Below are 24,688 nucleotides of genomic sequence, written 5' to 3' on the forward strand. Positions count from 1 at the left end.
TCCATGCTAGTTTCTTTCCTGTAATACAAAAGCTCTTATCTTGTTAAGGAGCTTCATGTGTGGCACCTTGTCAAAGGGCTTCTGAAAACATCCACTGACTCTCCTTTGTCTATCCTGCTTGTTATTTCCTTAAATAATTCAACAGATTTGTCAGAGAAGCTTTGCCCTTAAGGAAACCATGCTGACTTTGGCCTATTTTATCATGTGCCTGCGACTGGCCTGCACATGAAGGAGGTCTCACTGGCCTGAAGGGAAGCCAGATAAAGCACATGTAACTCACTCAAAATCATTAAGTAATTTTATTAGCCACTGATTTCAATGTTTTTGATTATCTGATGGTCCTAAAGTGTCCCTTGAATTATCAAAATTTCAATTACAATCCGTTAGAAAAAATACATAGTGTGTATTTCCTATGAGCAGTTTTATTCAGAATTTACAAAATAAAAGCGGCACATTATTTCTTATAAGTGATTATCATTTGCCCAACAATAGTAATATTTTGATTGTTAATCACAAAGTAATAATGGTTATATAACTATCAATGCAAAAATAAATGCCAGCTATTCTCGCTTTTACCCTCTTCCTTTGCAGTCCTGATGGCAGAAATGTTGACTGTTCATACTACCTGAGTTCCTGTGTGTGTTGCTCCATTAGCATGATCTTGTCTGCAGCATTTTACAATGCTACAGAATTAGAGCCTCAATCAACTCACTCTCATTTACAACTGGCCTATCAGCTGATATTATTGTAGCCTGATTCAATGCAATTAAATCTCTTCTGCACTCTTTCTTTAATAAGACCATAAGATATAGGAGCAGAATTAGGCCATTTGGCCCATCAAGTCTGCTCCACCATTTTGTCATGGCAGATCCAATTTTTCTCTCAGCCCCAACTTCCAGCCTTCTCCCCGTATCTCTTCATGCCGTGACAATCAAGAATCTATTAACTTCTACCTTAGATATACATACAGACTTGACTTTCATACCTGCCTGTGGCAAAGTATTTCACAGATTCACCACACTCTGGCTAAAGAAATTCCTCATCATCTCCATTCTAAACGGATGCTCCACTATTCTGAGGCTCTGTCCATTGGCTTTAAGACTGTCCTACCACAGGAAACATCCTCTCCACATCCACTCTATTCAAGGCATTTCACCATTTGATACATTTCAATGAGGTCACCCCTTATTCTTCTGAAATCTAGTGAATACAGGACCAGAGCCATCAAACACTCTTCATATCAGAAGTCATTCAATCCTGGAATGATTTTTGCAAATCTCCTTTGAACCCTCTCCAGTTTCGGCACATCCTTTCTAAGATAAGGGGCCCACATCTGCTCTCAATACTCTAAGTGAGGCCTCACCAGTGCTTTATAAAGTTTCAACATTACATCCTTGCTTTTATATTCTAGTCCTCTTGTAATGAATACTAACATTGCATTTGCCTTCTTCACCACAGACTCAACCTGCAAATTAACTTTTAGGGAATTCTGCACAAGGACTCCCAAGTCCCTTTGCATCTCAGTTTTTTGTATTTTATCTCCATTTAGAAAATAGTCAACCCTTTGATTTCTTCTACCTAAGTGCATGACCATACACTTCCCGACATTGTATTCAATCTGTCGTTTCTTTGCCCATTTTCCTAATCTGTCTAAGTCCTTCTGTAGCCTCTCTGGTTCCTCAAAACTACCTGCCATTCCACCTGTCTGCATATCATCTGCAAAAACTTTGCAACAAAGCCATCAATTCCATCATCCAAATCATTGACATATAGTAAAAAGAATCAGTCGCAACATGCACTGCTTTGGAACATTACTAGTCACCAGCAGCCAGTCAGAAAAGCTCCCTTTATTCCCACGCTTTGTCTCCTGCCAATCAGCCACAGTTTTACCCATGCTAGGATCTTTCCTGTCATACCATGGGATCGTAGCTTGTTAAGCAGCCTCGTCTGTGACATCTTGTCAAAGGCCTTCTGAAAATCCAAGTACACAACATCAACGATTCTCCTTTGTCTATCCTGCTTGTTATTTCTTCAAAGAATTCCAACAGATTTGTCAGGCAAGATTTTCCCTTGAGGAAACCATACTGACTACGGCCTATTTTATCACGTGCCTCCAAGTACGCTGAGACCACATCCTTAATTATTGACTCCAACATTTTCCAACCACTGAAGGTGTCTAACTACATAAAATGCCCAACTATAGAAATATAAAACTGAAGATCGGCTGTGTCATCCTGAGTTAGGTCATGGTGCTCTTTGTTTCCAAGTCAAAGTTTATAGGTTGAAATTCCAGCCAAAGAACCTTCACGTATAACCTTAGATAAGATACTGTACAGTCTGAGCAAATTTTGCAATTGAAAACAGCAAAGAGTTTGACTGAACATCAGGCATAGTAGGAATCACTAGCAAAACTGTGGTGGGTGCTATTTTCCCAGCAATATTATAACTGATCATCATTAGACGTCAGCCCTGCATCTGCATGTGAGCAGTAGGGGATTTGACAGAGAAGATTGACATCAGAAGATTGGCACGGTGGTTCTGGATGATACCAGTACAAAGTCAAACTGAAACATTCAATTGCATAACAATGCAATTTTCAGCATTACGAACAACTTCCCTTGAGTGAAATGATATAACAATAATTTCTGGGTCATTTTGCATTGTTTCAGAAAATTAATTGACCCGAGTTATCCATGCCTGGCTGGTAGAATTCCCACATCAGTCACATGCAACATGATGTCATTCCTCATGTAATTGTTCTTTTGGAGTACAGCAGGGAAATTTGGACCACGTCATCTTGAGAATCTGGTGCTGAAAATGGTCATTTCTGAAGTCTGATAAAGTCAATTTTGGAGAAAGATGGCAAATTAATTTTTTCAAGTACTGCTAGGACATGAAAGGAGAATAAGCAGGGATGTAGCACCATAATCACAGCATTCTAATTATAAGCTTGTTTTTCACAATAAATTGAACATATGGTCTACATGATATCTGAACAAAGGAGAAAAGTTTGCTTTATTCTCAATTCTCAAAGGATGTAGCAAGTGTTTTTTTTAATGCACTCAATTCCCTCCCGTGTCAATTTTCTTGGTCTGTCATGAATGCAGTCATTTCAATAAGCCAGAGCTCAACTCCCTTCAGACTTTCAAAGTCAGAAGGGGTGGAATTGGAACAGAACAGCACAGAAAACAGGAGCAGGATTAGGCAATCAGGCTCCACAGGCCTGCCCCACCTTTCAAATAATCATAGTTTATGCTTTTCTCAATTCCTCTTCTGTGTCATACCCATAACCCACAATCCCTTAGTATTTCAAGTGTTGATCTATTCCCACCTTAATTATTTCTAATGATCTAGCCAAAAAAAATCTAGCTTGATATATAACTAAACCACTGGAAGAGGGCGACAAAGCTACTGATGTTGGCACCCCCAAATAATTCAAACATCTCAAACAGTGTTAAAGCCATTAATGAGTTTTGATATATTGTTTGTTATGTGTAGAGTATGTCAAAATGCATAGAAACATGGAAAACCTACAGCACAGTACAGGCCCTTCGGCCCACAAAGCTGTGTCGAGCATGTCCTTACCATAGAAATTACCTAGGGCATAGTTCAAAGTCTTGCAAATGCTATGAAGTAATGGCAAGGTACAAACACAAGGAAATCTGCAGACGCTGGAAATTCAAGCAACACACATCAAAGCTGCTGGTGAACGCAGCAGGCCAGGCAGCATCTCTAGGAAGAGGTACAGTCGACATTTCGGGCCGAGACCCTTCGTCAGGACTAACTGAAGGAAGAGCTAGTAAGAGATTTGAAAGTGGGAGGGGGAGGGGGAGATCCAAAATGATAGCAGAAGACAGGAGGGGGAGGGATGGAGCCAAGAGCTGGACAGGTGATTGGCAAAAAGGATATGAGAGGATCATGGGACAGAAGGCCCAGGGAGAAGGAAAAGGGGGAGGGGGGAAAAACCTAGAGGATGGGCAAGGGGTATAGTGAGAGGGATAGAGGGAGAAAAAGGAGAGAGAGAAAAAGAATGTGTGTATATAAATAAATAACGGATGGGGTACGAGGGGGAGGTGTGGCATTAACGGAAGTCAGGGAAGTCAATGTTCATGCCATCAGGTTGGAGGCTACCCAGACGGAATATAAGGTGTTGTTCCTCCAACCTGAGTGTGGCTTCATCTTTACAGTAGAGGAGGCCATGGATAGACATATCAGAATGAGAATGGGACATGGAATTAAAATGTGTGGCCACTGGGAGATCCTGCTTTCTCTGGTGGACAGAGCGTAGGTGTTCAGCAAAACGATCTCCTAGTCTGCGTTGGGTCTCGCCAATATATAGAAGGCCACATCGGGAGCACCAGACGCAGTATATCGCCCCAGCTGACTCACAGATGAAGTGTCGCCTCACCTGGAAGGACTGTCTGGGGCCCTGAATGGTGGTAAGGGAGGAAGTGTAAGGGCATGTGTAGCACTTGTTCCGCTTACAAGGATAAGTGCCAGGAAGGAGATCGGTGGGGAGGGATGGTGGGGAACGAATGGACAAGGGAGTCGCGTAGGGAGCGATCCCTGCGGAAAGCGGGGGGGGGGGGGAGGGAAAGATGCGCTTAGTGGTGGGAGCCTGTTGGAGGTGGCGGAAATTACGGGGAATAATATGTTGGACCCAAAGGCTGGTGGGGTGGTAGGTGAGGACCAGGGGAACCCTATTCCTAGTGGGGTGGCGGGAGGATGGAGTGAGAGCAGATGTGCGTGAAATGGGGGAGAAGTGTTTGAGAGCAGAGTTGATGGTGGAGGAAGGGAAGCCCCTTTCTTTAAATAAAGGACATCTCCATCATCCTGGAATGAAAAGCCTCATCCTGAGAGCAGATGCGGCGGAGACGGAGGAATTGCGAGAAGGGGATGGCATTATTTGCAAGAGACAGGGTGAGAAGAGGAATAGTCCAGTTAGCTGTGAGAGTCAGTAAACTTGACGGCAGGGTGAAAGTTGGAGGCAAAATTAATGAAGTCAACGAGCTCAGCATCGTAAGGTGACCGGTTGATAAGTAAATGCTGGTATGGATTTCAATGAAAAAGCTTATTGTCTTTCATATATTAACTTGATTTGCTGATTCACTTTGCTGCAAGTACTGTGTACAACACACCAAATATTTGGGAATTCCCCATTTTAAGCACTCAATGGATAAATACATTCAGTGGCTATTTTATTTTATGCAAATATCTAATCAGCCAATCATATGGCAGCAATTTGATGCATAAAAGCCTGCAGACATGGTCAAGAGGTTAAGTTGTTGTTCAAACCAAACATCAGAATGAGGAAGAAAAGTGATCTAAGTGACTTAGACCTTGGAATGATTGCTGGTGCCAGACAGGGTGGTTTGAGTATCTCAGAAAGTGCTGATCTCTTGAGACTTTCCCTCACAATAGTCTCTTGAGTTTACAGAGAACGGTGTGAAAAATAAGAAACACCCAGTCAGCAGCAGTGAAAATGCTTTGTTAATGAGAGAGTTCAGAAGAGAATAGCCAGACTAGTTCAAGCTGACAGGAAGGCAATATTAACTGCAAATGCTGGAAATCTAGACTAATACACACAATGTGATGGAGGAGCTAAGCAGGTCAGAGAATGTTTTGGACCGAGACCCTTCATCAGGACTAGAAAGGAAGGGCAAAGAAGTCCGAATAAGAAGGTAGGGGGAGGGGAGGAAGAAGTACAAGGTGGCAGGTGATAGGTGAAACCGTGGTGGGGGAAGGGGTGAAGTAAGGAGCTGGGAAGGCAATTGGTGGAAGAGATAAAGGGCTGAGGAAGGGGGAATCTGATAGGAGAGGACTGAAGACAATGGAAGAAAGGGAAGGGGAGGAGCACCAAAAGGAGGTGATTGATAGATAAGAAGAGAAAGTGTGAAAGGGAAACAAGAATGGGAAATGGTGAAGGAGAGGAGGAGGGGCAATTACTTGCGGGGTGGTAGGTGAGGACAAGAGGAACCCTATCCCTGGTGTGGCAGTGGGAAGATGGGTGAAGGCAGATGTGCATGAAATGGAAGAGCTGTGGGTGAGGGCAGCGTAGATGGTGAAGGAAGAGAATCCCCTTTCTTTGAAGAAGGAGGACATCTCAGTTGATCTAGAATGAATTGTCTCATTCTGAGAACAGACACAGCAGAGATAGAGAAACTGAGAAAAGGGAATGGTATTTTTACGGTGGGAAGAGGAATTGTCAAGATAGCTTAGAGTCAGTGGGTTTATAAAAGATATCAGCAGATAGACTATCTCCAGAGACGGAGACAGAGAGACTGAGAAAAGAGAGACAGGTGTCAGAAATGAACCAGGTAAATTTGAGGGCAGGGTGGAAGCTGGAGGCAAAGTCGATTAAATTGATGAGCATGGTTGCAGGAAACAGCACCAGTGCAGTCGTTAATGTAGTGTAGGAAGAATTGGGGAGCAATGCCAGTGTGGGCTTGGAACATGGACTGTTCCGCATAGCTGACGAAAAGGCAAGCGCAGCTGGAACCCATGTGAGTGCCCGCGGCTACATTTTGGTTCTGAAAGAAGCGGGAGGAGCCAAATGAGAAATTGTTGAGGGGGACGGTCAGTTCTGCCGGACCGATGAGTGTGATGGTGGAGGGTAGCTGGTGGGGTCTGTTTTAAAGCTCTCCTGATGGGGGATAGAAGTGTATTGGGCTGGACATAACTTTAGTAACCACCATTACTACAGTGGTGTGCAGAAGAGCATCCCTGAACACACAATACATCAAATCCTGAAGTGGATGGGCTACAGCAGCAGAAGACCATGAACATACATCTGATATGTAGTGTGTGTACCTAATAAAGTGGCCACTGAGTGTAGTTTCAAATTATATTAGTAAAACAAACGTATAACATCAAGCAAATGCACCTGCATCTGTAGTCTTTTTGTTTCATTATTCAGAATTCTTAGTCTTAGCTGTGACTTTTACATATTTTTATAAGCAAGCAATTTAAATATTGCAAAAAACAAATCCATTGCTGCTTAACCACAGTTTGCTACAAAATAATGGAGAATGAGGCACTAGCCGCAAATCCACATGTCACCAATGCTTGATTTGAGCTGTGTTGTCAGCAGAAAGCATAAAGTGGAGACCAGGCGTTTTGCACTTGAAGGAGAAACTACATAATTATTCACTGGGGGCTGTTCTAAATCTCATTACAGTCAATTCAGTTAGGTTCAGGAGAAGACTACAGATGTGGATGAACACCCCTTCCAGTTGGGATATGGTGCAAAACCCTGAGGGAAACAAGAAAAACAAGCTATGTAAGATAACAAAAAGCTTGAAAATAGAATATCAGGGGTTATGACTGGTTTGGTTATTTGACCTCTCAAATTGCTCTAGCTGTGACTAAAAGTTTAAGTCATTATCTGGAGTTTCTGGCAGAGCAGCTGGTTACTTCTGCTCTTATCCCGGGAATCATCTGTTCATTTTCTAAAAATAGTCCTTTAATTTAGAGAGCAGTGCTATCTTAAAATTAAAAATAACACTCTTCTTTTTTAAATTAATGGACTATTGTGCCCAAAAGTAAACTTCTATTCAGGTTTCTGATAAATTTTGCTTGCTTTTTGATAAATATCTGCTGCATGAATATTCAGTGGCACACAACTTCACGGGCAACTCTACAATTAAACCATAAACTCACACAGAGTCACAGAAAAGCTGCAGCATGGAAAGAGCACAATTCCTCATTTGAGTCCATACCAGTTCCTATCAAGACTATTCCAGTAAGTCCCATCGTCCAACCCTCCCCAGTGACCATCAAATTATTCTTACTTCAGATATACCTATCTCTGTACATTAGACTAACTCAGTAACCACTGGTGTACAGGGGAGCATCTCTGAACGCACAACATGCAGAATCTTGAAGTGCATGGGCTACAGCAGCAGAAGACCATGAACATACACTTAGATGTTGATACCCAGGAACTCAAATCTGCTCACCCTGTCCACTGCTGATCCCTCACTGAGGACTGGTGTGTGTTCCCTCCACAACCCCTTCCTGAAGTTCACAATCAATTCCTTGGTCTTACTGATGTTGAGTGCAAGGTTGTTGTGGTGACAGCACTCAACCAGCTGACTTGTCTCTCAGCTGTACAGCTCCTCGTCAGCCTCTGAAATTTTGTCAACAATAGTTGTGTCAAAGCAAATCTATAGATGGCATATCTCGAATAATGATGTAGTACCAGAAGGAGATAGAGCACCTAGTGACATGGTATCATGACAACAACCTTTTCCTCAATGTCAGCAAAACGAAAGAGCAGATCTTTGACTGCGGGTAAGTGGCTAGCACACATGATCCTGCTTACATCAACGGTGCTGAGGTCAAGAGGGTTGAGAGCTTCACTTTCTCAGGAGTGAATATCATCAGTAGTCTGACTAGCCACATCCATGCCACAGCCAAGAAAGCTCACCAGCACCTCTACTTCTTCAGGAGGCTAAAGAAATTTGGTATGTCCTCTTTGTGCCTTACTAATCTTTATCAATACACCACCGAAAGCATCCTATCTGGATACGTATCAGCCTGGTAGGGAAACTGCTCTGCACGAGGCCTTGAAGCACAGAGAATTACGGTGACAGTTCAGCGTATCATAGAAATTGGCCTCCGTGGATTCAGTCTACACTTCTCACTGCCTCGATAAAGCAGGCAGCATAATGAAAGACCCCACTCACCATGGACATCAACTCTTCTCCCTTCCCCCCCAAATGGCAGAAGATATAAAACACATACCATCAGGCTCAAGGACAGCTTCTCTCCTGCTGTTGTAAGACTATTGAATGGTTTCCTAATCTGATATGATGGACCTCACAACCTACCCCGTTGTGACTTTGTTCCTTATTGTCTACCTGCACCACACTTTCTCTATAACCTGTAACTCTTTATTCTGCGCTCTGCTGTTGTTTTACCTTGTACTGTCTCAATGCACTTTTGTAATGAAATGAGCTGCATGAATGGCGTGCGAGACTAGTTTTGCCTCTCTACTTTAGTACATGTGACAATAATAAAGCAATTTACCAGTTTAGTTATCCAGTTCCGTTCTGCTTTTCCAGTACATTCCAGGCAAATTAAAGACCAACCCATTGTTCACCAAATTCTGTTAAGTTGATTGATAATAATAAAAAACTAATTAATCCCTTATTGTTTTCAAGTTTGCAGGCAAAATTAAGTGCATCATTAAGTGTAGAATTGAGAGTGTAGTGGTTGTTAAAGGGTTTTTTTACATTTACAGGAATATAGACTTAATTACTCCAGCCAGATAAATACCCTGATAGCAGATGAAAAGATGAGCATGCTGTGTGAGTCAGTCACACTGTAACACCCTAAAGTCTTGCCCACCACTGTCAAGGGTTGTCAGCAGTATCATAGACTACTTTCCAATTGCCTGGAAGGGTGAAACTCCACTTCTCAAGCTAATTGACACTATCCATATAGAGAATGTCATGTGATTTGTTGTACATTCACCATCTTAAACATTCATTTTCTCCATTAACAGCACAGCATGATATCTATGTGTACCATCAACAAAATGCACTTACTCGCCTAGAAAACTCCCATAGCAATCTCTATAAATAGAACAGTGTGTACTTATTTATGTAGAGATACAGTGTGGAAGAGGCCCCTCTGACTCTTTGATCCCTTTGACCCATGCCACCCAGCAACCCCCAATTTAACCCTGGCCTATTCACAAAACAATTTACAATGACCAATTTACTACTAACCGGTACGTCTTTGGATTGTGGGAGGAAACCAGAGCACCTGGGGAAAATGCACACATTCCACAGTGTAGGATGTACAAACTCCTTCCGGAGGACACCAGAATTGAATTCAGAACTCCGACACTATTCTGACTTGCAAATGTACGTGTTTCCTTCGTCAACACTGAGTCTAATCCCTGGAACACTCCCCTCAACAGTACTTAAGGAGTACTTCAGGAAATACTGCAGTGGCTCACCATTATCTCCTCACAAGACCAGTCAGGGATGGAATACAGCCCTGATCCCAAACAGAATTAAAAAAATGAACACTCGGATTGAACAGCTAGCACAGCTCCTAGAACTGCTCCTGTTAAAAGCAGCCTGGAGCTTTTACTGGAGAAGGTGGCAATGAAGAATGTTTATGATGAAATCCCCCAGGTAGAGTTTAGAAACCATGGCAGATGTTCGGATTAATGCCATCTCTACAGCACATTGCTCAGGGGAAAAGATGAGAAGGAAGTTCTCCAGAAAGAAAGAATGCTATTTAAGGAGACAATGATAGATGCTCACTAGAAGCAAAGAGATGCTCAAGTAAGCACACAGTTAGTACTCCGCTGCCAGAGGTGTGACATCTGCAAAGCAGCCTGCAAGCGGATGTAACAGCAAAGAAGCAAGCAACAAAGAAGGGGTAAAGTCCTGCAGAAAACATAGTGTATACTCTAACAAGCTGTGTTCATTGATCAGCAAAAACTCTGCGCAGTCATCTGAGAATTTTAATCTATGCCTAAAATCTATACAAAAGTGCTGAATGACCAATCATTAACCTCAAAGGACAATGAAGCCTGAGGCAAAGACAGTAGACCTCCAAGTCGAGCCTCAGTTATCGTTCAACCCAATCTCAGTTTGCACCCCCTCACTAAGGGAGTATCATAAGAGCAGAAATAAATGCAAAATTTATCTAAACAGAAGAAAATCCTCAAAAAGGACTGTAAAAGATAACAGTAAATTACTAGCACAGATCAGAAGTTGTTGGCAATTGGAGCAAGTTCTTGTGGAGATCTATGAAAGCTGTGCATAATTTGCCATCCACGTCATGGAGATCTGCTTTGACTGGAGAAGACTGGATGGAGTGCACAAACTGGCTTTGGTCTTCTTACCACCACCATCTCTCCTGGGTATGAAGATAAACTACATCCGGCTTTGGAGCATTTGCTTTGGATAATGAGGTTACCATTAACGACAGCCACCTCCAGGTGACCCTTAGGAAAGGTGTAGCACCTGTTAGCCTCCCTGCTTGGGTTGCAGTGAAGCCACGGAATGCAGGTGGTGGATGAAGCAGAAGGCAAGTTGTGAGTAACACAATCGATGGTTCCTCCTTCTCAGACGCTGAGCAGTAGATCCTTTTAATAGGACAATGTTCAGGGTCACCCATCTTGTAAAGACACTGCATCGGAAGCTAGCAAGGGGAAGCTACTTCTTGTATTTTATCCCTAGTACAACCATGGTTAATACACACACAAATGTAAAAGACAACAGCGTAAATGACAGCCCACTTCCAAATAGTGCCGACACCTCGCTCGGTACGAGATATCACGTAAACAGACAGGTGTACCCGGATCGTCACACCACTACTGTCTGCAAGGACAAGAGAATGCGAATTGCCACTTGGAATATTCAAACCCTGTACCAAGCTGGTAAGCTAGAAAACGTAAAATTAGAAATGAAGAGGCTAGAAGTCAGCATCCTCGGCCTAAGTGAAATAAGATGGAAAGGCACTGGAGTATTCCAATCAGATGACTACAAGATGATATACTCTGGTGGAGATAAACATGAAAAGGGTGTTGCAATCATCTCAGACAAAGAAACATCCAAGAGCCTGCTAGGATACTGGCATATCTCAGACAGAATGATGCTAATCAAACTAAAAGGACAACAAAACAACATCTCTATCATCCAAGCATATGCACTCACAATGGAAAGCTCAGAGGAAGAAATTGATGCCTTCTATCACTCCCTAGACAAAGCACTAGAAGAATTCAAATCACAAGAAGCCATCATAGACATGGGCGACTTCAATGCAAAAGTTGGTGAGGGAAGAGAAGACCATATTGTTGGAGACCAGGGATTGGGAGAAAGAAATGAAAGAAGAGAAAAGCTTATATCATGGTGTAAAACAAACAATCAGATAATCATAAACACTTGGTTTAAACAAGATCCAAGAAGGAAATGGATATGGAGAAGCCCAGATGGGAAAAACAAAAATCAAATTGACTACATAACAATCAATAACAGATTCAACAACCCAATAACTCAATCTAAAAGCTACCCTGGAGCAGACGGTGGAAGCGACTACATACCAGTCATTTGCAAAATGAAAATAGAAAATAAAAGAAACGAAAAATATCAGAACCACTGGATTATCAACAACTACAAAATAACCCTCATCTGAAAACAGAATACCCAATCAAGGTGAAAAACCATTTTCAATTGCTGCAGGATGAAGGAGGCAAATCTTCCTGGGACATACTGAAGGAATCCATGGTTGTAGCTGGAAAAGAAACCATCCCACGAAAAGAACGGAAAAGTAAGAAGAAATGGATAACTGAAGATATAATACAATTGATGCAACAAAAACAGACCATCAAACTAAGAGACAGCGAAGAATACAAACAACTTGATAAGACAATAAAAAGAAAATGCAGAGAAGCTAAAGACAGATGGCTAAATGAGAAATGCTCAGGGATAGAAATGCTACAAACCCATAAACCTGGAACAAAGTTGATGCACAATAAGATTAAAGAACTAATGGGGAAATTACCTTGCTCAGCAAGTGGATGCATCAAGGCAAAAGATGGCAGCTTAATTATGAACAAATGGAACAGATGGACAGAATATATAAAAGAACTTTTTGAAGACCAAAGAGGAGAAAAACCGAACATAAAGAAGAATCTTGAAGGACCTAGCATTCTAAAATCAGAAATTCGAGCAGCTGTAAATAAAACAAAACATAACAGAGCAACTGGTCCAGACAACATCGCTGTTGAAATGATACTGGCCTTAGAAGGTTTTGGAATAGAGAAAATAACAGAAATAGCAAATGAAATCTATGATCATGGGAGATACCTGATGATTTAAGTAAATCAGTGTTCATCACACTTGCAAAGAAAGAGGGAGCAACAGAATGTGAGTTACATCGTGCAATAAGCCTGATGAGCCACGTGGCAAAAGTTATTCTCAGAGTAATCATGCCGAGAGCAAGACGCTGTATAAAACCAGAAATCAGTAAAGAACAATGCAGCTTTGTGGAAAACACTGGAACCAGAAATGCAATTTTCATGCTACGGATGATCTATGAACGAGCCATCCAGGTACAAAAAGACATCTACCTATGTTTCATTGACTATACAAAAGCTTTTGACACTGTCAGACAGCAAGATCTTCTGGAAATGCTTCAAGATCTTGACATAGATGGGAAAGATACATGTTTCTTAAGAAACTTATACTGGGACCAGACAGCATCCATCAGAATATTAGGAAAAGTGAGTGAGTATATGAATACCATGAGAGGAGTCAGGCAAGGTTGTGTCTTTTTGCCAAACTTATTCAACCTGTATAGTGAAAATATCTTGAGAAGTATCAAAGACATCAAAGGATTCACAATTGGAGGCCATAATATAAATAACATCAGATATGCTGATGACATCGTACTAATAGCTGACTCAGAAACAAAACTTCAAGAACTACTCACTATAGTGGCAGCAGAAAGTAATCGCAGAGGCCTCTCAATCAACACCAAGAAGACAGAAAGCATGGTCGTCTCCAGAAAGACAAACATCCCACAATGTGTGATCAAGATCAGAAATACAGACATCAAACAAGTCAACAAATTCAGATATCTTGGCAGCCTAATAACAAGTAATGGCAGGTGCAACACAGATATCAAATACAGAATAGCAATGGCGAAAGAAGCTTTCCAAAAAATGAAGACCGTATTAACAGACAGAAAGATGAGCACATACACTAAAAACAGAATACCGCAGTGCTACATTTATTCTATCCTGACTTATTGAATTGAATGTTGGACCATTTCTCCAGTAATGAAAAAGAGACTAGAAGCAGCTGAATTATGGTTCTACAAGAGAATGTTAAAAATATCATGGACCACACACACATCAAATGAAGAAGTTCTCAGAAGAGCTCAAGCAGTTCGATCACTCATACCAACAATAAGAGAAAGACAACTCAGATTCCTAGGACACATCAAGCGGAAAGATGAACTAGAAAAACTCATACTCTCTGGAAAGATTGAGGGGAGCAAACCTAGAGGAAGACCTCAGCTTATGTACATCAAAAGCATAGCCAGGTGTCTACACATTGAGGAAATGGAAGTCATCCAAAAAACGAAGGATAGATCTATATGGAAAACCATGGTCACCAAAGTCCGCATCGGATATGGTACCTAGACAGACAGACAGACAGACCAGCATACACAAAAGCTTAGTCTCTGTAAACCTCGCTTACTGCCAATTACAAATATGTTAGTAGGTTAAGTGCAGCTGTTAATGCCTGTAAAATAGCACAGCAACAAATAAGTAATTGCTCCGATGTCTCATGGTGATAAATTAAGGGAGATTATGATGTAGGAAAGAACAGTGTGGATTTGTAGGTGATGTAAATTTTGCTTTATTTTTATCATTACAATGTATGCATCTTTTCATAGTTAAATCGGTAATATAGGCAAGCTTAGTGCTGATTGTCTCAATTGCACCTATTGCCCTGAAAGCTGGCCCAAGATTCAAACGAAGGAGAGGTTATAGTTTCTATAAATGCAAGTTTCTATCGCTCCTATAGTCTATTGCTCCTCTGCCCACTACGTCACAGGCACATCCTTCCCCACCTTATCAGCATCCTTATCAGACACAAGACATCATCTATCATCAAATATCCCCCATTCAGGCCATTGCACTTTTTGCCGCTAGCGTCAGGCAGAAGGTTTATCTCTCCCACACCACCACGTTCAAGCTACTTTCTTACAACGATTTGATTCTTGAACCAGCTGTCAGAACACCAGCACTACAGCTCAGTGGTACTATAAACTCTTGGAACATTTTGCACTAAACTGGACTTTGTTTTTGTATCCTAATTGAAGTTTCTCATAAAAAAAAGTATGTACTGTAATTTATTTTTAATTCACGTTTTTTTCTTGTGAATGCTAATTATGTGATGCAATGTGCACATACTGCTGTTCCAAGTAAGTTCTTCATCACATACGTGTACTTCTGCATATGATAACAAACTGACTTTGATATGAATGTTTTTCTTATTTGTGCTTATGATTTATATAAACCTTTAAATCATGCATTAGAACTTCAGAGTCTTCAAAGGCAATAAAGTAGCACGCCTTCAGCAACCCTCACTTTCATCTGTTATTCACCATGGTCTCAGTCAGATACAGTAATTTAAAAAGATGTGATTCAAGGTTTTGTGTTTGAAAGAAATGAAATTAATAGAATCCACATTAACATTTTACAGCTGCTAACAATGACAATATCATTTGCCTGAGTCACTTTGCAATCTACATCTGGTTTTATTCAGTAAAGAAGCCTGCAAGACCTAAATGTGGTATGGATAACTTTGGAGAATTATTTTATTTACAGGTCAATTGTTAATAGACTGGGAGGTAAATTGAATACCTTCAGAAAACGTGCAGTGAAGTTGTGATGCAAAATTAACAAATAACCACAAAAATATTTGCTCTCAAGTCATTATCATGATTTTAATATCTCAACCTTTCCAGCCATGGCAAATGCTTACAGCATTTCCACAGGTCAAATCTTGTGTGTGGCTGGCAGTAGCTGAAGCTGATGTGAGATACATTTACATCTATCAAAATGTAAATGCTCACAGCACACATTGAGATCAAAGAATATAGAACAGTACTGCACAGGAACCAACTTCAGCTCACCATACTTGGGTCTACCCATGATGAAATCTAACTGATTCCATCCGCCTGTTTATATCCCTCTACTCCCTGTCTATTCATGTGCCTGTCTAAATGCAGTTTGTATTGCTATCAGTTCAACCACCTCTCCTGGTAGCATGTTCAAGGCACCGACCACTTTCTGTGCAAAAATTTGTCTTGCACATCTTCTTTACACTTTCCCCTCTCGCCTTAAACCAATAACCTTTAGTATTTGACACTCCCCTCAGGAAAATTATTCTGATTATCTACCCTATCTGCCTCAATCATAATTTTATATACTTATATCAAGAGGTTTATATTATGCATCACAATTGCTGAAGGATGTCATTGCACAGATTTGGAAAGGTTGATGGAAATCATCTCGCAGCACCGAAGTGATAGATCTTCCTATTTTGACTTGCAGCTATGTGTGACTAGTAGCTTAAGGTTGAAAGAAACAAGTTCCTATGTATGCAAGGACCCAAGATCCCGATCTTCAAGCACGAGTGGAAAGATGTGGCTAACAAGGTGAATGCAGGAATGAAGTTTCCTGGACGGATGCTGTGCAGCAAGAAATTTAATAACTTCATATGTGTGGACAAGGTCAATGATATCATCAAATTCCAGTCAGCTCAGCACTTGACTTACACACACTTCATGCATTACTATCCAAAGTTCACCTGCAGCAACCTTTATCAATCTGGATTCCCATGTTATATTCATATTTCCCACCACATAAAGACAAAACCTCACAGTTAAACTTAATACCAACTATGGCAAAAATATGGCACACTGCATCACAACCAATAAATATTTCCTTCTGTCTTGCAGAAATCAGCATGTAGTTGGCACCAGCAGTGTGCATTATTCCTACGACTTAGAAAATAAAGCACTGGCAATTATTGGTGTGGTGACCATCAAATCTCAAGGACAGGGATGGTGTAAAGATCATTGAAAATTCTTAAACCTTATCCTCCTTCCTTTCCACCTCTCCCTCAACCCACCAGCTATTCTGATTTAAAAGCTGCATACCTCCCTTACAACCTCTATATTATTGTTTCTTTCTCCTTTCACATAATTAGGGATGAGCAGGAGGAAGCAATTGAGCAGGGGAGAATGAAGTAGGTGGCACACTGTGACTTACTGCCAGTAACATAGATACCAAGTACAGTCACCACATGCAAGTGGCCTATATTTTGGGAAGAGAGAATGAGTATTCCAGAGAGAAACACCTGAGAGGGTATTGTTGCACAGGGCTCTCTCACCAACAGCACCCTGCACTGCAAGTGGACCAGACACATAAACACTCTGGCTAGAAAAGCAGGTCAGACACTGAATATCCCACAGTAAATGTTAATCACTGCGAATGTATAATCACATGTTAATACCCCATGGCCATTCTACAATCTACAAACCACAAGTCAGAAAAAGATGGAATACTCTCTCCAGATACCTGGATGAGAGTACTTCCAATAACTCTGAAAAGGCTTGTCCTCATTTGGCACCAAGTAGCCTGGTTGCTTGATACCAGATGAGGCACTCTGGAAAAATTATTTTCTACACCACTTGCACACACTGGTTGTTGTGTGTACCAGCTACGAAATCACTGCAGTTACTCGCCCAGCCTTCTCCAACTGAAGCCTCAAACCCATGACCTCAAAAGGACCAGCAAAGCAAGAACTTGAAAATGCTGCCACCCGCAGGTCCACCATCATGTCCACACTATTCCAAACTCAAACATCAAAGTTCAAAGTAAATTTATTATCAAAGTACGTATATACCATCATATATAGCTCTGAGATTCATTTACTTGCGTGTAATCACAGTAAATATAAGAAACACAATAGAATCTGTGAAAGACCACACTGAAAAGGGCGGACAACAACCAATTTGTAAAAAAAAACAATAAACTGTTCAAATAGAAAAAGAAAGAGAAAAAAATAAATATTACTAATGATAATAATAAATAAGTGATAAATATGGAGAACGTGAGATGAAGAGTCCTTGAAAGTGAGTTCAGTTTAGTGGGAACAATTCAGTGATGGGTGAAGCTCAGTGAAGTTATCCCCTCTGGTTTAAGGTCCTGTTGGTTGAGGGCTAATGACTGCTCCTTAACCTGGTGGTTTGGATCCTGAGGCTCCCGTATCTTCTTCCTGATGGCAGCAGTGAAGACCCTCGATGACGGATGCTGCTTTCCTGCGACAATGCTCTGTGTAGATGTGCTCAATGGTGGGGAGAGCTTTACCCGTAATGGACTGAGCCAAATGTACTACTTTTTGTAGGTTTTCCAAAGAAGGGCATTGGTGTTTCCATACCAGGCTGTGATACAACCAATATACTCTCCACCACACATCTACAGGCAGAAGTTTACCAAAGTTTTAGATGACATGCCAAATCTTTGTAAACTTCTAAGGAACTAGAGGTGCTGCTGTGCTTTCTTTGTAATGGCACATAACATCCTCCACCCAGGACAGATCCTCTGAAATGATAACACAGAGGAATTTAAAGTTGCTGACCCTCTCCACCTCTGATCCCCTAATGATGACTGCCTCATGGACCTCCGGTTTTCTCCTCCTGAAGTCAATAATCATCTCAGTGGACTTGCTGACAGTGAATGAGAGGTTGTTGTGGCACCACTCGGCCAGATTTTCAATCTCTCTCCTACATGCTGATTCCTCACCATCCTTGACTCCGCCAACGACAGGGGTGCCATCGGCAAACCTAAATATGGCAATGGAGTTGTGCTTAGCATCACAGTCACAGTCACAGTAAAGGAAGTAAAGCAGGGAGCGAAGTACACAGCCATGTGGTGCAGCTGTGCTGAGGGAGATTGTGGAGGAGAGCTTGTTGCCAATCTGAACTGACTGGGGTCTGCAAGTAAGGAAATCAGGGATCTAGCTCCACAAGGAGGAATTGAAGCCTAGGACTTGAAACTTATTGACTACTTTTGAGGGGATGATACCATTGAGTGCTGAGCTGTAGTCAATGAAGAGCATCCTGATGTAGTACTTTTGCTGTCCAGATGTTCCAGGGTTGAGTGAAGAGCTAATGAAATAACATCTGCTGCGGAACTATTACTCCTGTAGGCAAACTGGAGTGGATCCAAGTCACTTCTCAGTCAGGAGTTGAGGTGTTTCATCGCCAACCTCTCAAAACAGTGGATGTAAGTGCGACTGGATGATAGTCATTGAGGCAGGAAATCACATTCTTCTTTAAGCACCAGTATAACTGAAGCCTGTTTGAGGTAGCTGGGTACCTCAGACTGCTGAAGCGAGGATAAAGATATCGGTGAACACTCCAGCCAGCTGATCAGCACAGGTCTTTAGTATTCGGCCAGGTACCCCATCCGGGCTGAAGGCTTTCCGTGGTTTCATCCTTCTGCAGGAAGTTCTCATGTTGGCCTCAGAGAACTGGAAACACAGGGTCACTGGGGGCTGTGAGAGTTCGTCAAGGTGCCTCCATGTTTTGATGTTCAAAGTGAACATAAAAGGCATTGAGCTCACCAGGGGACAAGGCCTTGTTGTCACCTATGTTGGTTGGTTTCACTTTGTAGGAGCTGACAGCTTTCACACCACGCCCCACCTGTCAAGCATTCTTCAGTGATTCAGGTTTGGTCCGGAATTGCCACTTCGCACAAATGATGGCTTTCTGGAGATCATACTTAGACCTCCCGGTTGCCAGACCTGAATGTCACTGACCTGACTTTCAGCAGATTATGGATCTCATGGTTCATCCGGGGTTTCAGTTTAGGCAAAACCCTGAATGATATATGGGGACACACTCATCTATAACTGTGCTTATAAAGTTCATAACAAAGTCTGCGATGTATTAGTTCAGATTCTCTGATGAATCCTTCAATATGCCAAGTCTACCAACTCGAAGCGATCCTGCAGCCTTCTAGTCAGCAGTTTCGTTGTCCTTATCGCTGGAGCCTTGCTCATTAGCCTCTATCTGTATGCAGGTAGGAGGAGGACAGCTAAGTGATCAGATTTCCTGAAACGCAGTCTAGGCTTGGAATGATAGGCATTCCTAATCACAGAGCCATGGAGAAGTACAGCACAGAAACAGGCCCTTCAGCCCATCTAGTCCATGCTCAAAAAATTCTGTTAGATTCATTACACATGACCTACCATGCTGAAAATCCTTAATCAGTCCATGTCCATCCGAATACTTTAATATCCAGTCCCTTAGATTAACTTCCAATAACTTACCCACAACTGATGTCAGACTCACTGGCATATAATTTCCTCGTTTCTGTTCACAGCCTTTTTGAAACAGCGGTACAACATTGGCTAAACTCCAATCCTCTGATACTTCTCCTGTTGCTAAGGATGATTTAAATATTTCTGCAGGGCCCCGGCAATTTCTGCACTTGCCTCCAGTAGGGTCCGAGGGAAAACCTTGTCAGGCTCTGGGGATTTATTAATCCTGATTTGCCTCAGGTCAGCAAACACTTCCTCCTCTGTAAACACAAAATAATCTGCAGATGCTGGGGTCAAAGCAACACTCACAACACACTGCCCGACCTGTAGAGTTCCTCCAGCGTGTTGTGAGTGTTACCTACTCCTCTGTAGTATGTACCGGGTCCATGAAGTTGATGCCTCTTTGCCTCACTTCTATAGACTCTGTCCATCTCCTGAGTAAATACTGATGCAAAGAATTCATTTAAGATCTCCCCCATCTGTTTTGGCTCCACACATGGATTACCATGGATAATCGTAGTGTAACAGTGGTTGAGGACCCCTGATGCTACAGGTGACATGCTGATGATAATTGGGCAAACTGTTCTTCAAACAAGCTTGATTAAAGTCCTCAACAATGATTTGAAAAGTGTTAAGGAAGGATAATTCTTGTTTGCTCATTGTGGCAGAAAAAACAAGTGTTTATTTAACATCTGCTTTTGGCAGTATGTTAACTGCAGTCAGGATCATGGAGTACACTCAGCACTTAATCATCCAAAATTCCAAGTCAGAGGAACAGAAGTGTGACAAGACCGCAGTGTCCAAGTATCACAAAGAGTTTATTATGAAACACTCCCCACCTTTTATCTTCTCTGAATCAGCAGTCCCATCTAGTCTCTGTATCAAGAAGCCCTCGGGTCTTACTGACGTATCCAGTGTGTCCAGAGAGAGCCATGTCTCCATGGAACATAGAATATAGCAATTCCTCAATTCCTGCTGATACAACAATCTTACCCTTAGGTGCTCAATATTGTTCTCCAGCTACTATAGATTTGCTCACAAGATGCTGGGTAGAGGGAGTTTAATTTCTCTGCCTCTCAGCCTGGCTTGGACAGCTAAAGGGGTCCATAAGAATCCCAAGTTTAACAGAATTCAAAGCCATCAAATAGACCAGCCCAGATGAATGTCAGTCCTCTACACATTATGAATCTACTGGACTCTCTCAGAATGACTATATTTGTGCTTCTGCCATTGTGTCTCAAACCGTCTGTTGTTTAACACGGCAAGATAATACCCTCCAAACACAATCATCTAGGACCAGATGCTATGTGTAAATTTGGGGCAGTTATTAGAGGGCTGTGGCTGCTCAATCAGTGAGCTTATTTAAAAGCAAGATCAATAATTCAGAATCAGAATCAGAATCAGGTGTATTCTCACCAGCTTGTGTAGCAGCAGCAGTTCAATGCAATACATAATGTAGAAGAAAAAAGTAATAAGTAAATCAATTGCAGTATATGTACATTGAATAGAGTAAAATCATGCAAAAAAACAGAAATAATATACATTAAAAAAGTGAGGTAGTGTTCAAGGGTTCAATGTCCATTTAGGAATCAGATGGCAGAGGGGAAGAAGCTGTTCCTGAATTGCTGAGTGTGTGCCTTCAGGCTTCTGTACCTCCTACCTGATGGTAACAGTGAGAAAAGGGCATGCCCTGGGTGCTGGAGGTCCTTAATAATGGATGCTGCCTTTCTGAGACACCACTCCTTGAAGATGTCCTGGGTACCTTGTAGGCTACTACCCAAGATGCAGCCGACTAAATTTACAACCCTCTGAAGTTTCTTTTGGTCCTGTGTAGTAGCCCCCCCATACCAGACAGTGATGCAGCCTGTCAGAATGCTCTCCACTGTACATCTATAGAAGTTTTTTAGTGTATTTGTTGACATACCAAATCTCTTCAAACTCCTAATGAAGTATAGCCGCTGTCTTGCCCTCTTTATAGCTGCATCGATATGTTGGGACCAGGTTAGATCCTCAGAGATCTTGCCACCCAAGAACTTGAAACTGCTCACTCTCTCCACTTCTGATCCCTCTATGAGGATTGGTATGTGTTCCTTCGTCTTACCCTTTCTGAAGTCCACAATCAGCTCTTTCATCTTACTGACGTTGAGTGCCAGGTTGTTGCTGCGACACCACACCACTAGTTGACATATCTCACTCCTGTACGGCCTCTCATCACCTTCTGAGATTCTACCAACAATGGTTGTATCATCAGCAAATTTATAGATGGTATTTGAGCTATGCCTAGCCACACAGTCATGTGTATATAGAGAGTAGAGCAGTGGGCTAAGCACACAGCCCTGAGGTGCGCCAGTGTTGATCGTCAGCGAGGAGGATGTGTTATCACCAATCCGTACAGACTGTGGTCTTCCAGTTAGGACGTTGAGGATCCAGTTGCAGGGGGAGGTACAGAGTAACTTCTCAATCAGGATTGTGGGAATGATGGTATTAAATGCTGAGCTATAGTTAATGAACAGCATCCTGACGTAGGTGTTTGTGTTGTCCTTGTGGTCTAAAGCCATGTGAGGAGCCATTGAGATTACACTTGCCATTGACCTATTGTGGCAAAAGGCAAATTTCAATGGGTCCGGATCCTTACTGAGGCAAGAGTTCAGTCTAGTCATGGCCAACCTCTCAAAGCATTTCATCACTGTAGATGTGAATGCTACCGTGTGATAATCATTAAGGCAGCTCACATTATTATTCTTAGGCACTGGTATAATTGTTGCCTTTTTGAAGCAAGTGGGAACTTCCTAGTATCCAATGACAACACAATCCACAAAAAGTTGCAGAGAAGTGTCATTGATAGATAAACTTGTAGCACAGTTACAAGGTAGAAAAACTACAGTTACAGATTGGCATGTATGATGTTGCAGGTATCCATGAATCATGGCTGAAAGAAGATTATAGCTGGGAGCTTAATGTGCAAGGATACACATTATATCGAAAGGACAGGCAGAAAGGCAGAGGAGATGGCATGACTCTGTTAGTAAAAAATGAAATCAAATTATTAGAAAAAGGTGACATTGGGTCGGAAGGTAACAAATCATTGTGGATAGAGCAAAGGAACTGCAAGGGTAAAAAGACCCTGATGGGAGATGTGTATGTTGCCCATCCTGATCCTTCCTACCAGAATGAATCACCTCAAGCAAATCTGTCTTACTATTTTTCTGCTGTATCTATGCATGTCTTCTGAATTCATGAGTCATCTTCCCTACTGTCCACAATATTTTCCAGTTTTATTTCATTGGGCACTGCTCCTCCAGTACCATAAACTTTCATTTTTTAAAACAAAATCACTTGTCCCCTTTGTTAAACATTTTTTGAAAGTCCAGATACAGTCACTATTTTCATCAACTCTCTATTTACCTCATCATAAATCAGCTCAAAGAAGTTTATGCACGGTGGAAGATAGAACTCAATGCAATTCCATCCAGTTCACTTTGTTACAACCACTGATTTCACATGTAATGACAAGAAATGATCAAAAGTAGTGCAGTCATGAATGTACATACCCAAATTATTCATTATATAGTATTCCAATTACTGGGTAATTACCTGCAATTTCTTGGCCAGTTTGCGTTTGAATTTGAAGTGCCATGGAATTTATCGGTGTCCTCTGGCTCTGCAATGCAAGCCTACTTTTGGCTGCAGGAAGTCTCGAGGTAGCTCCCAGTCCTAGTGGAGGCTTGATCGTCATGGGTAACCGACAGATATTCGGTACAGGATTCAAGCACTCTTCAGTAACTGCAGCCATATCTTGTTCAGAACCAGTCAGAGCAGGAGCTGGGGACTCACCCTGAAAATCAGCAAAAATAAATTATCTTATTTATTGTCATATAGTAAATAAATTAGTGTAAGTAAAAAGGAAGATATTGTTGGTATTTACTTAACAACCAACACATCAGATTATATCAACATTTAGTACAAATACTGAGACACGCAATGTAAATTTTAACAGTAGCTAACTGATCTAAAGGTTGATTATTAACCCCTGAAGGCAGCAGTCCACAACTTTCAGAAAAAAATAACTTTAACGATGAAGTTTTATACTTAAGGCATAGCTCAGTTCAGCACTACTTTCATTTGCAGTATTAGCTTAATTGGGAATCCTTCATGGACATGTTCATGGGTCTCTCCCTAAGAGTAGGTCCAGGGCAGGGATATTAATTCAAAGAACCATATGTGTGACCCATTATGACTTTATTTATTTGGTCTTTAATCTTAAACATGATTATTGGCAGCTAAAGATCTTTCCAGACCAGGTTGATCACAGACACTCAGACCCAAACTGCTCCCTCATACCAGTCCAAGCACTGACTGGTCCCTTGGTGTCCAGGCTTGATATCAGGGACACCCTGGGTTCAGCATCACATGGGATCCAAGGAAGCAGCTCTGGCATCTGGTCTGCTCCAGGTAGAATTGAGTCCTTACTTGAGTCTTTAGCTGCAGCCTCCACAGGACACTCTCCCAACATTAGGATAAACTGGGTGAAGATGTCATCTGCAACTCCTTTTATGGATTTTTCTGTGGTGGCTTTGGGAATTATGGGAAAAGTTGAGTCCTTTTAGTGACCTGGATTCAATCCTGTGACTTCATGTATTTCACCCAGGTACATCAGCATCCACATCGCAAACACGTTAACTGGTAGATTAATTGGCCACCACAAATCGCCGTCATTGTGTTGCTGTGTGGTAAAATCTGCAGGACGTTGATGGGAATGCAGAGAGAATAAAATGGGACTATCGTAGGAGTAAGGTAAATAGTGCTTGGTAGTC

At 41.7% G+C, this 24,688-nt stretch overlaps 1 protein-coding gene across 1 annotated transcript in view; it reads right to left on the reverse strand.

The window, feature by feature from the left end:
* The window catches only part of LOC140200711 (microtubule-associated tumor suppressor candidate 2-like), a 268,025-nt gene that overhangs the window by 219,110 nt on the left and 24,227 nt on the right, over positions 1-24,688 (reverse strand). The window contains exon 2 of the mRNA XM_072264293.1: positions 23,469-23,709. Within this exon, the coding sequence (XP_072120394.1) occupies positions 23,469-23,709 (241 nt within the window). The remainder of the gene's footprint in view (positions 1-23,468; positions 23,710-24,688) is intronic.

This window comes from Mobula birostris, chromosome 7 (assembly GCF_030028105.1).
Source record: "Mobula birostris isolate sMobBir1 chromosome 7, sMobBir1.hap1, whole genome shotgun sequence".
NCBI lineage: Eukaryota > Metazoa > Chordata > Chondrichthyes > Myliobatiformes > Myliobatidae > Mobula > Mobula birostris.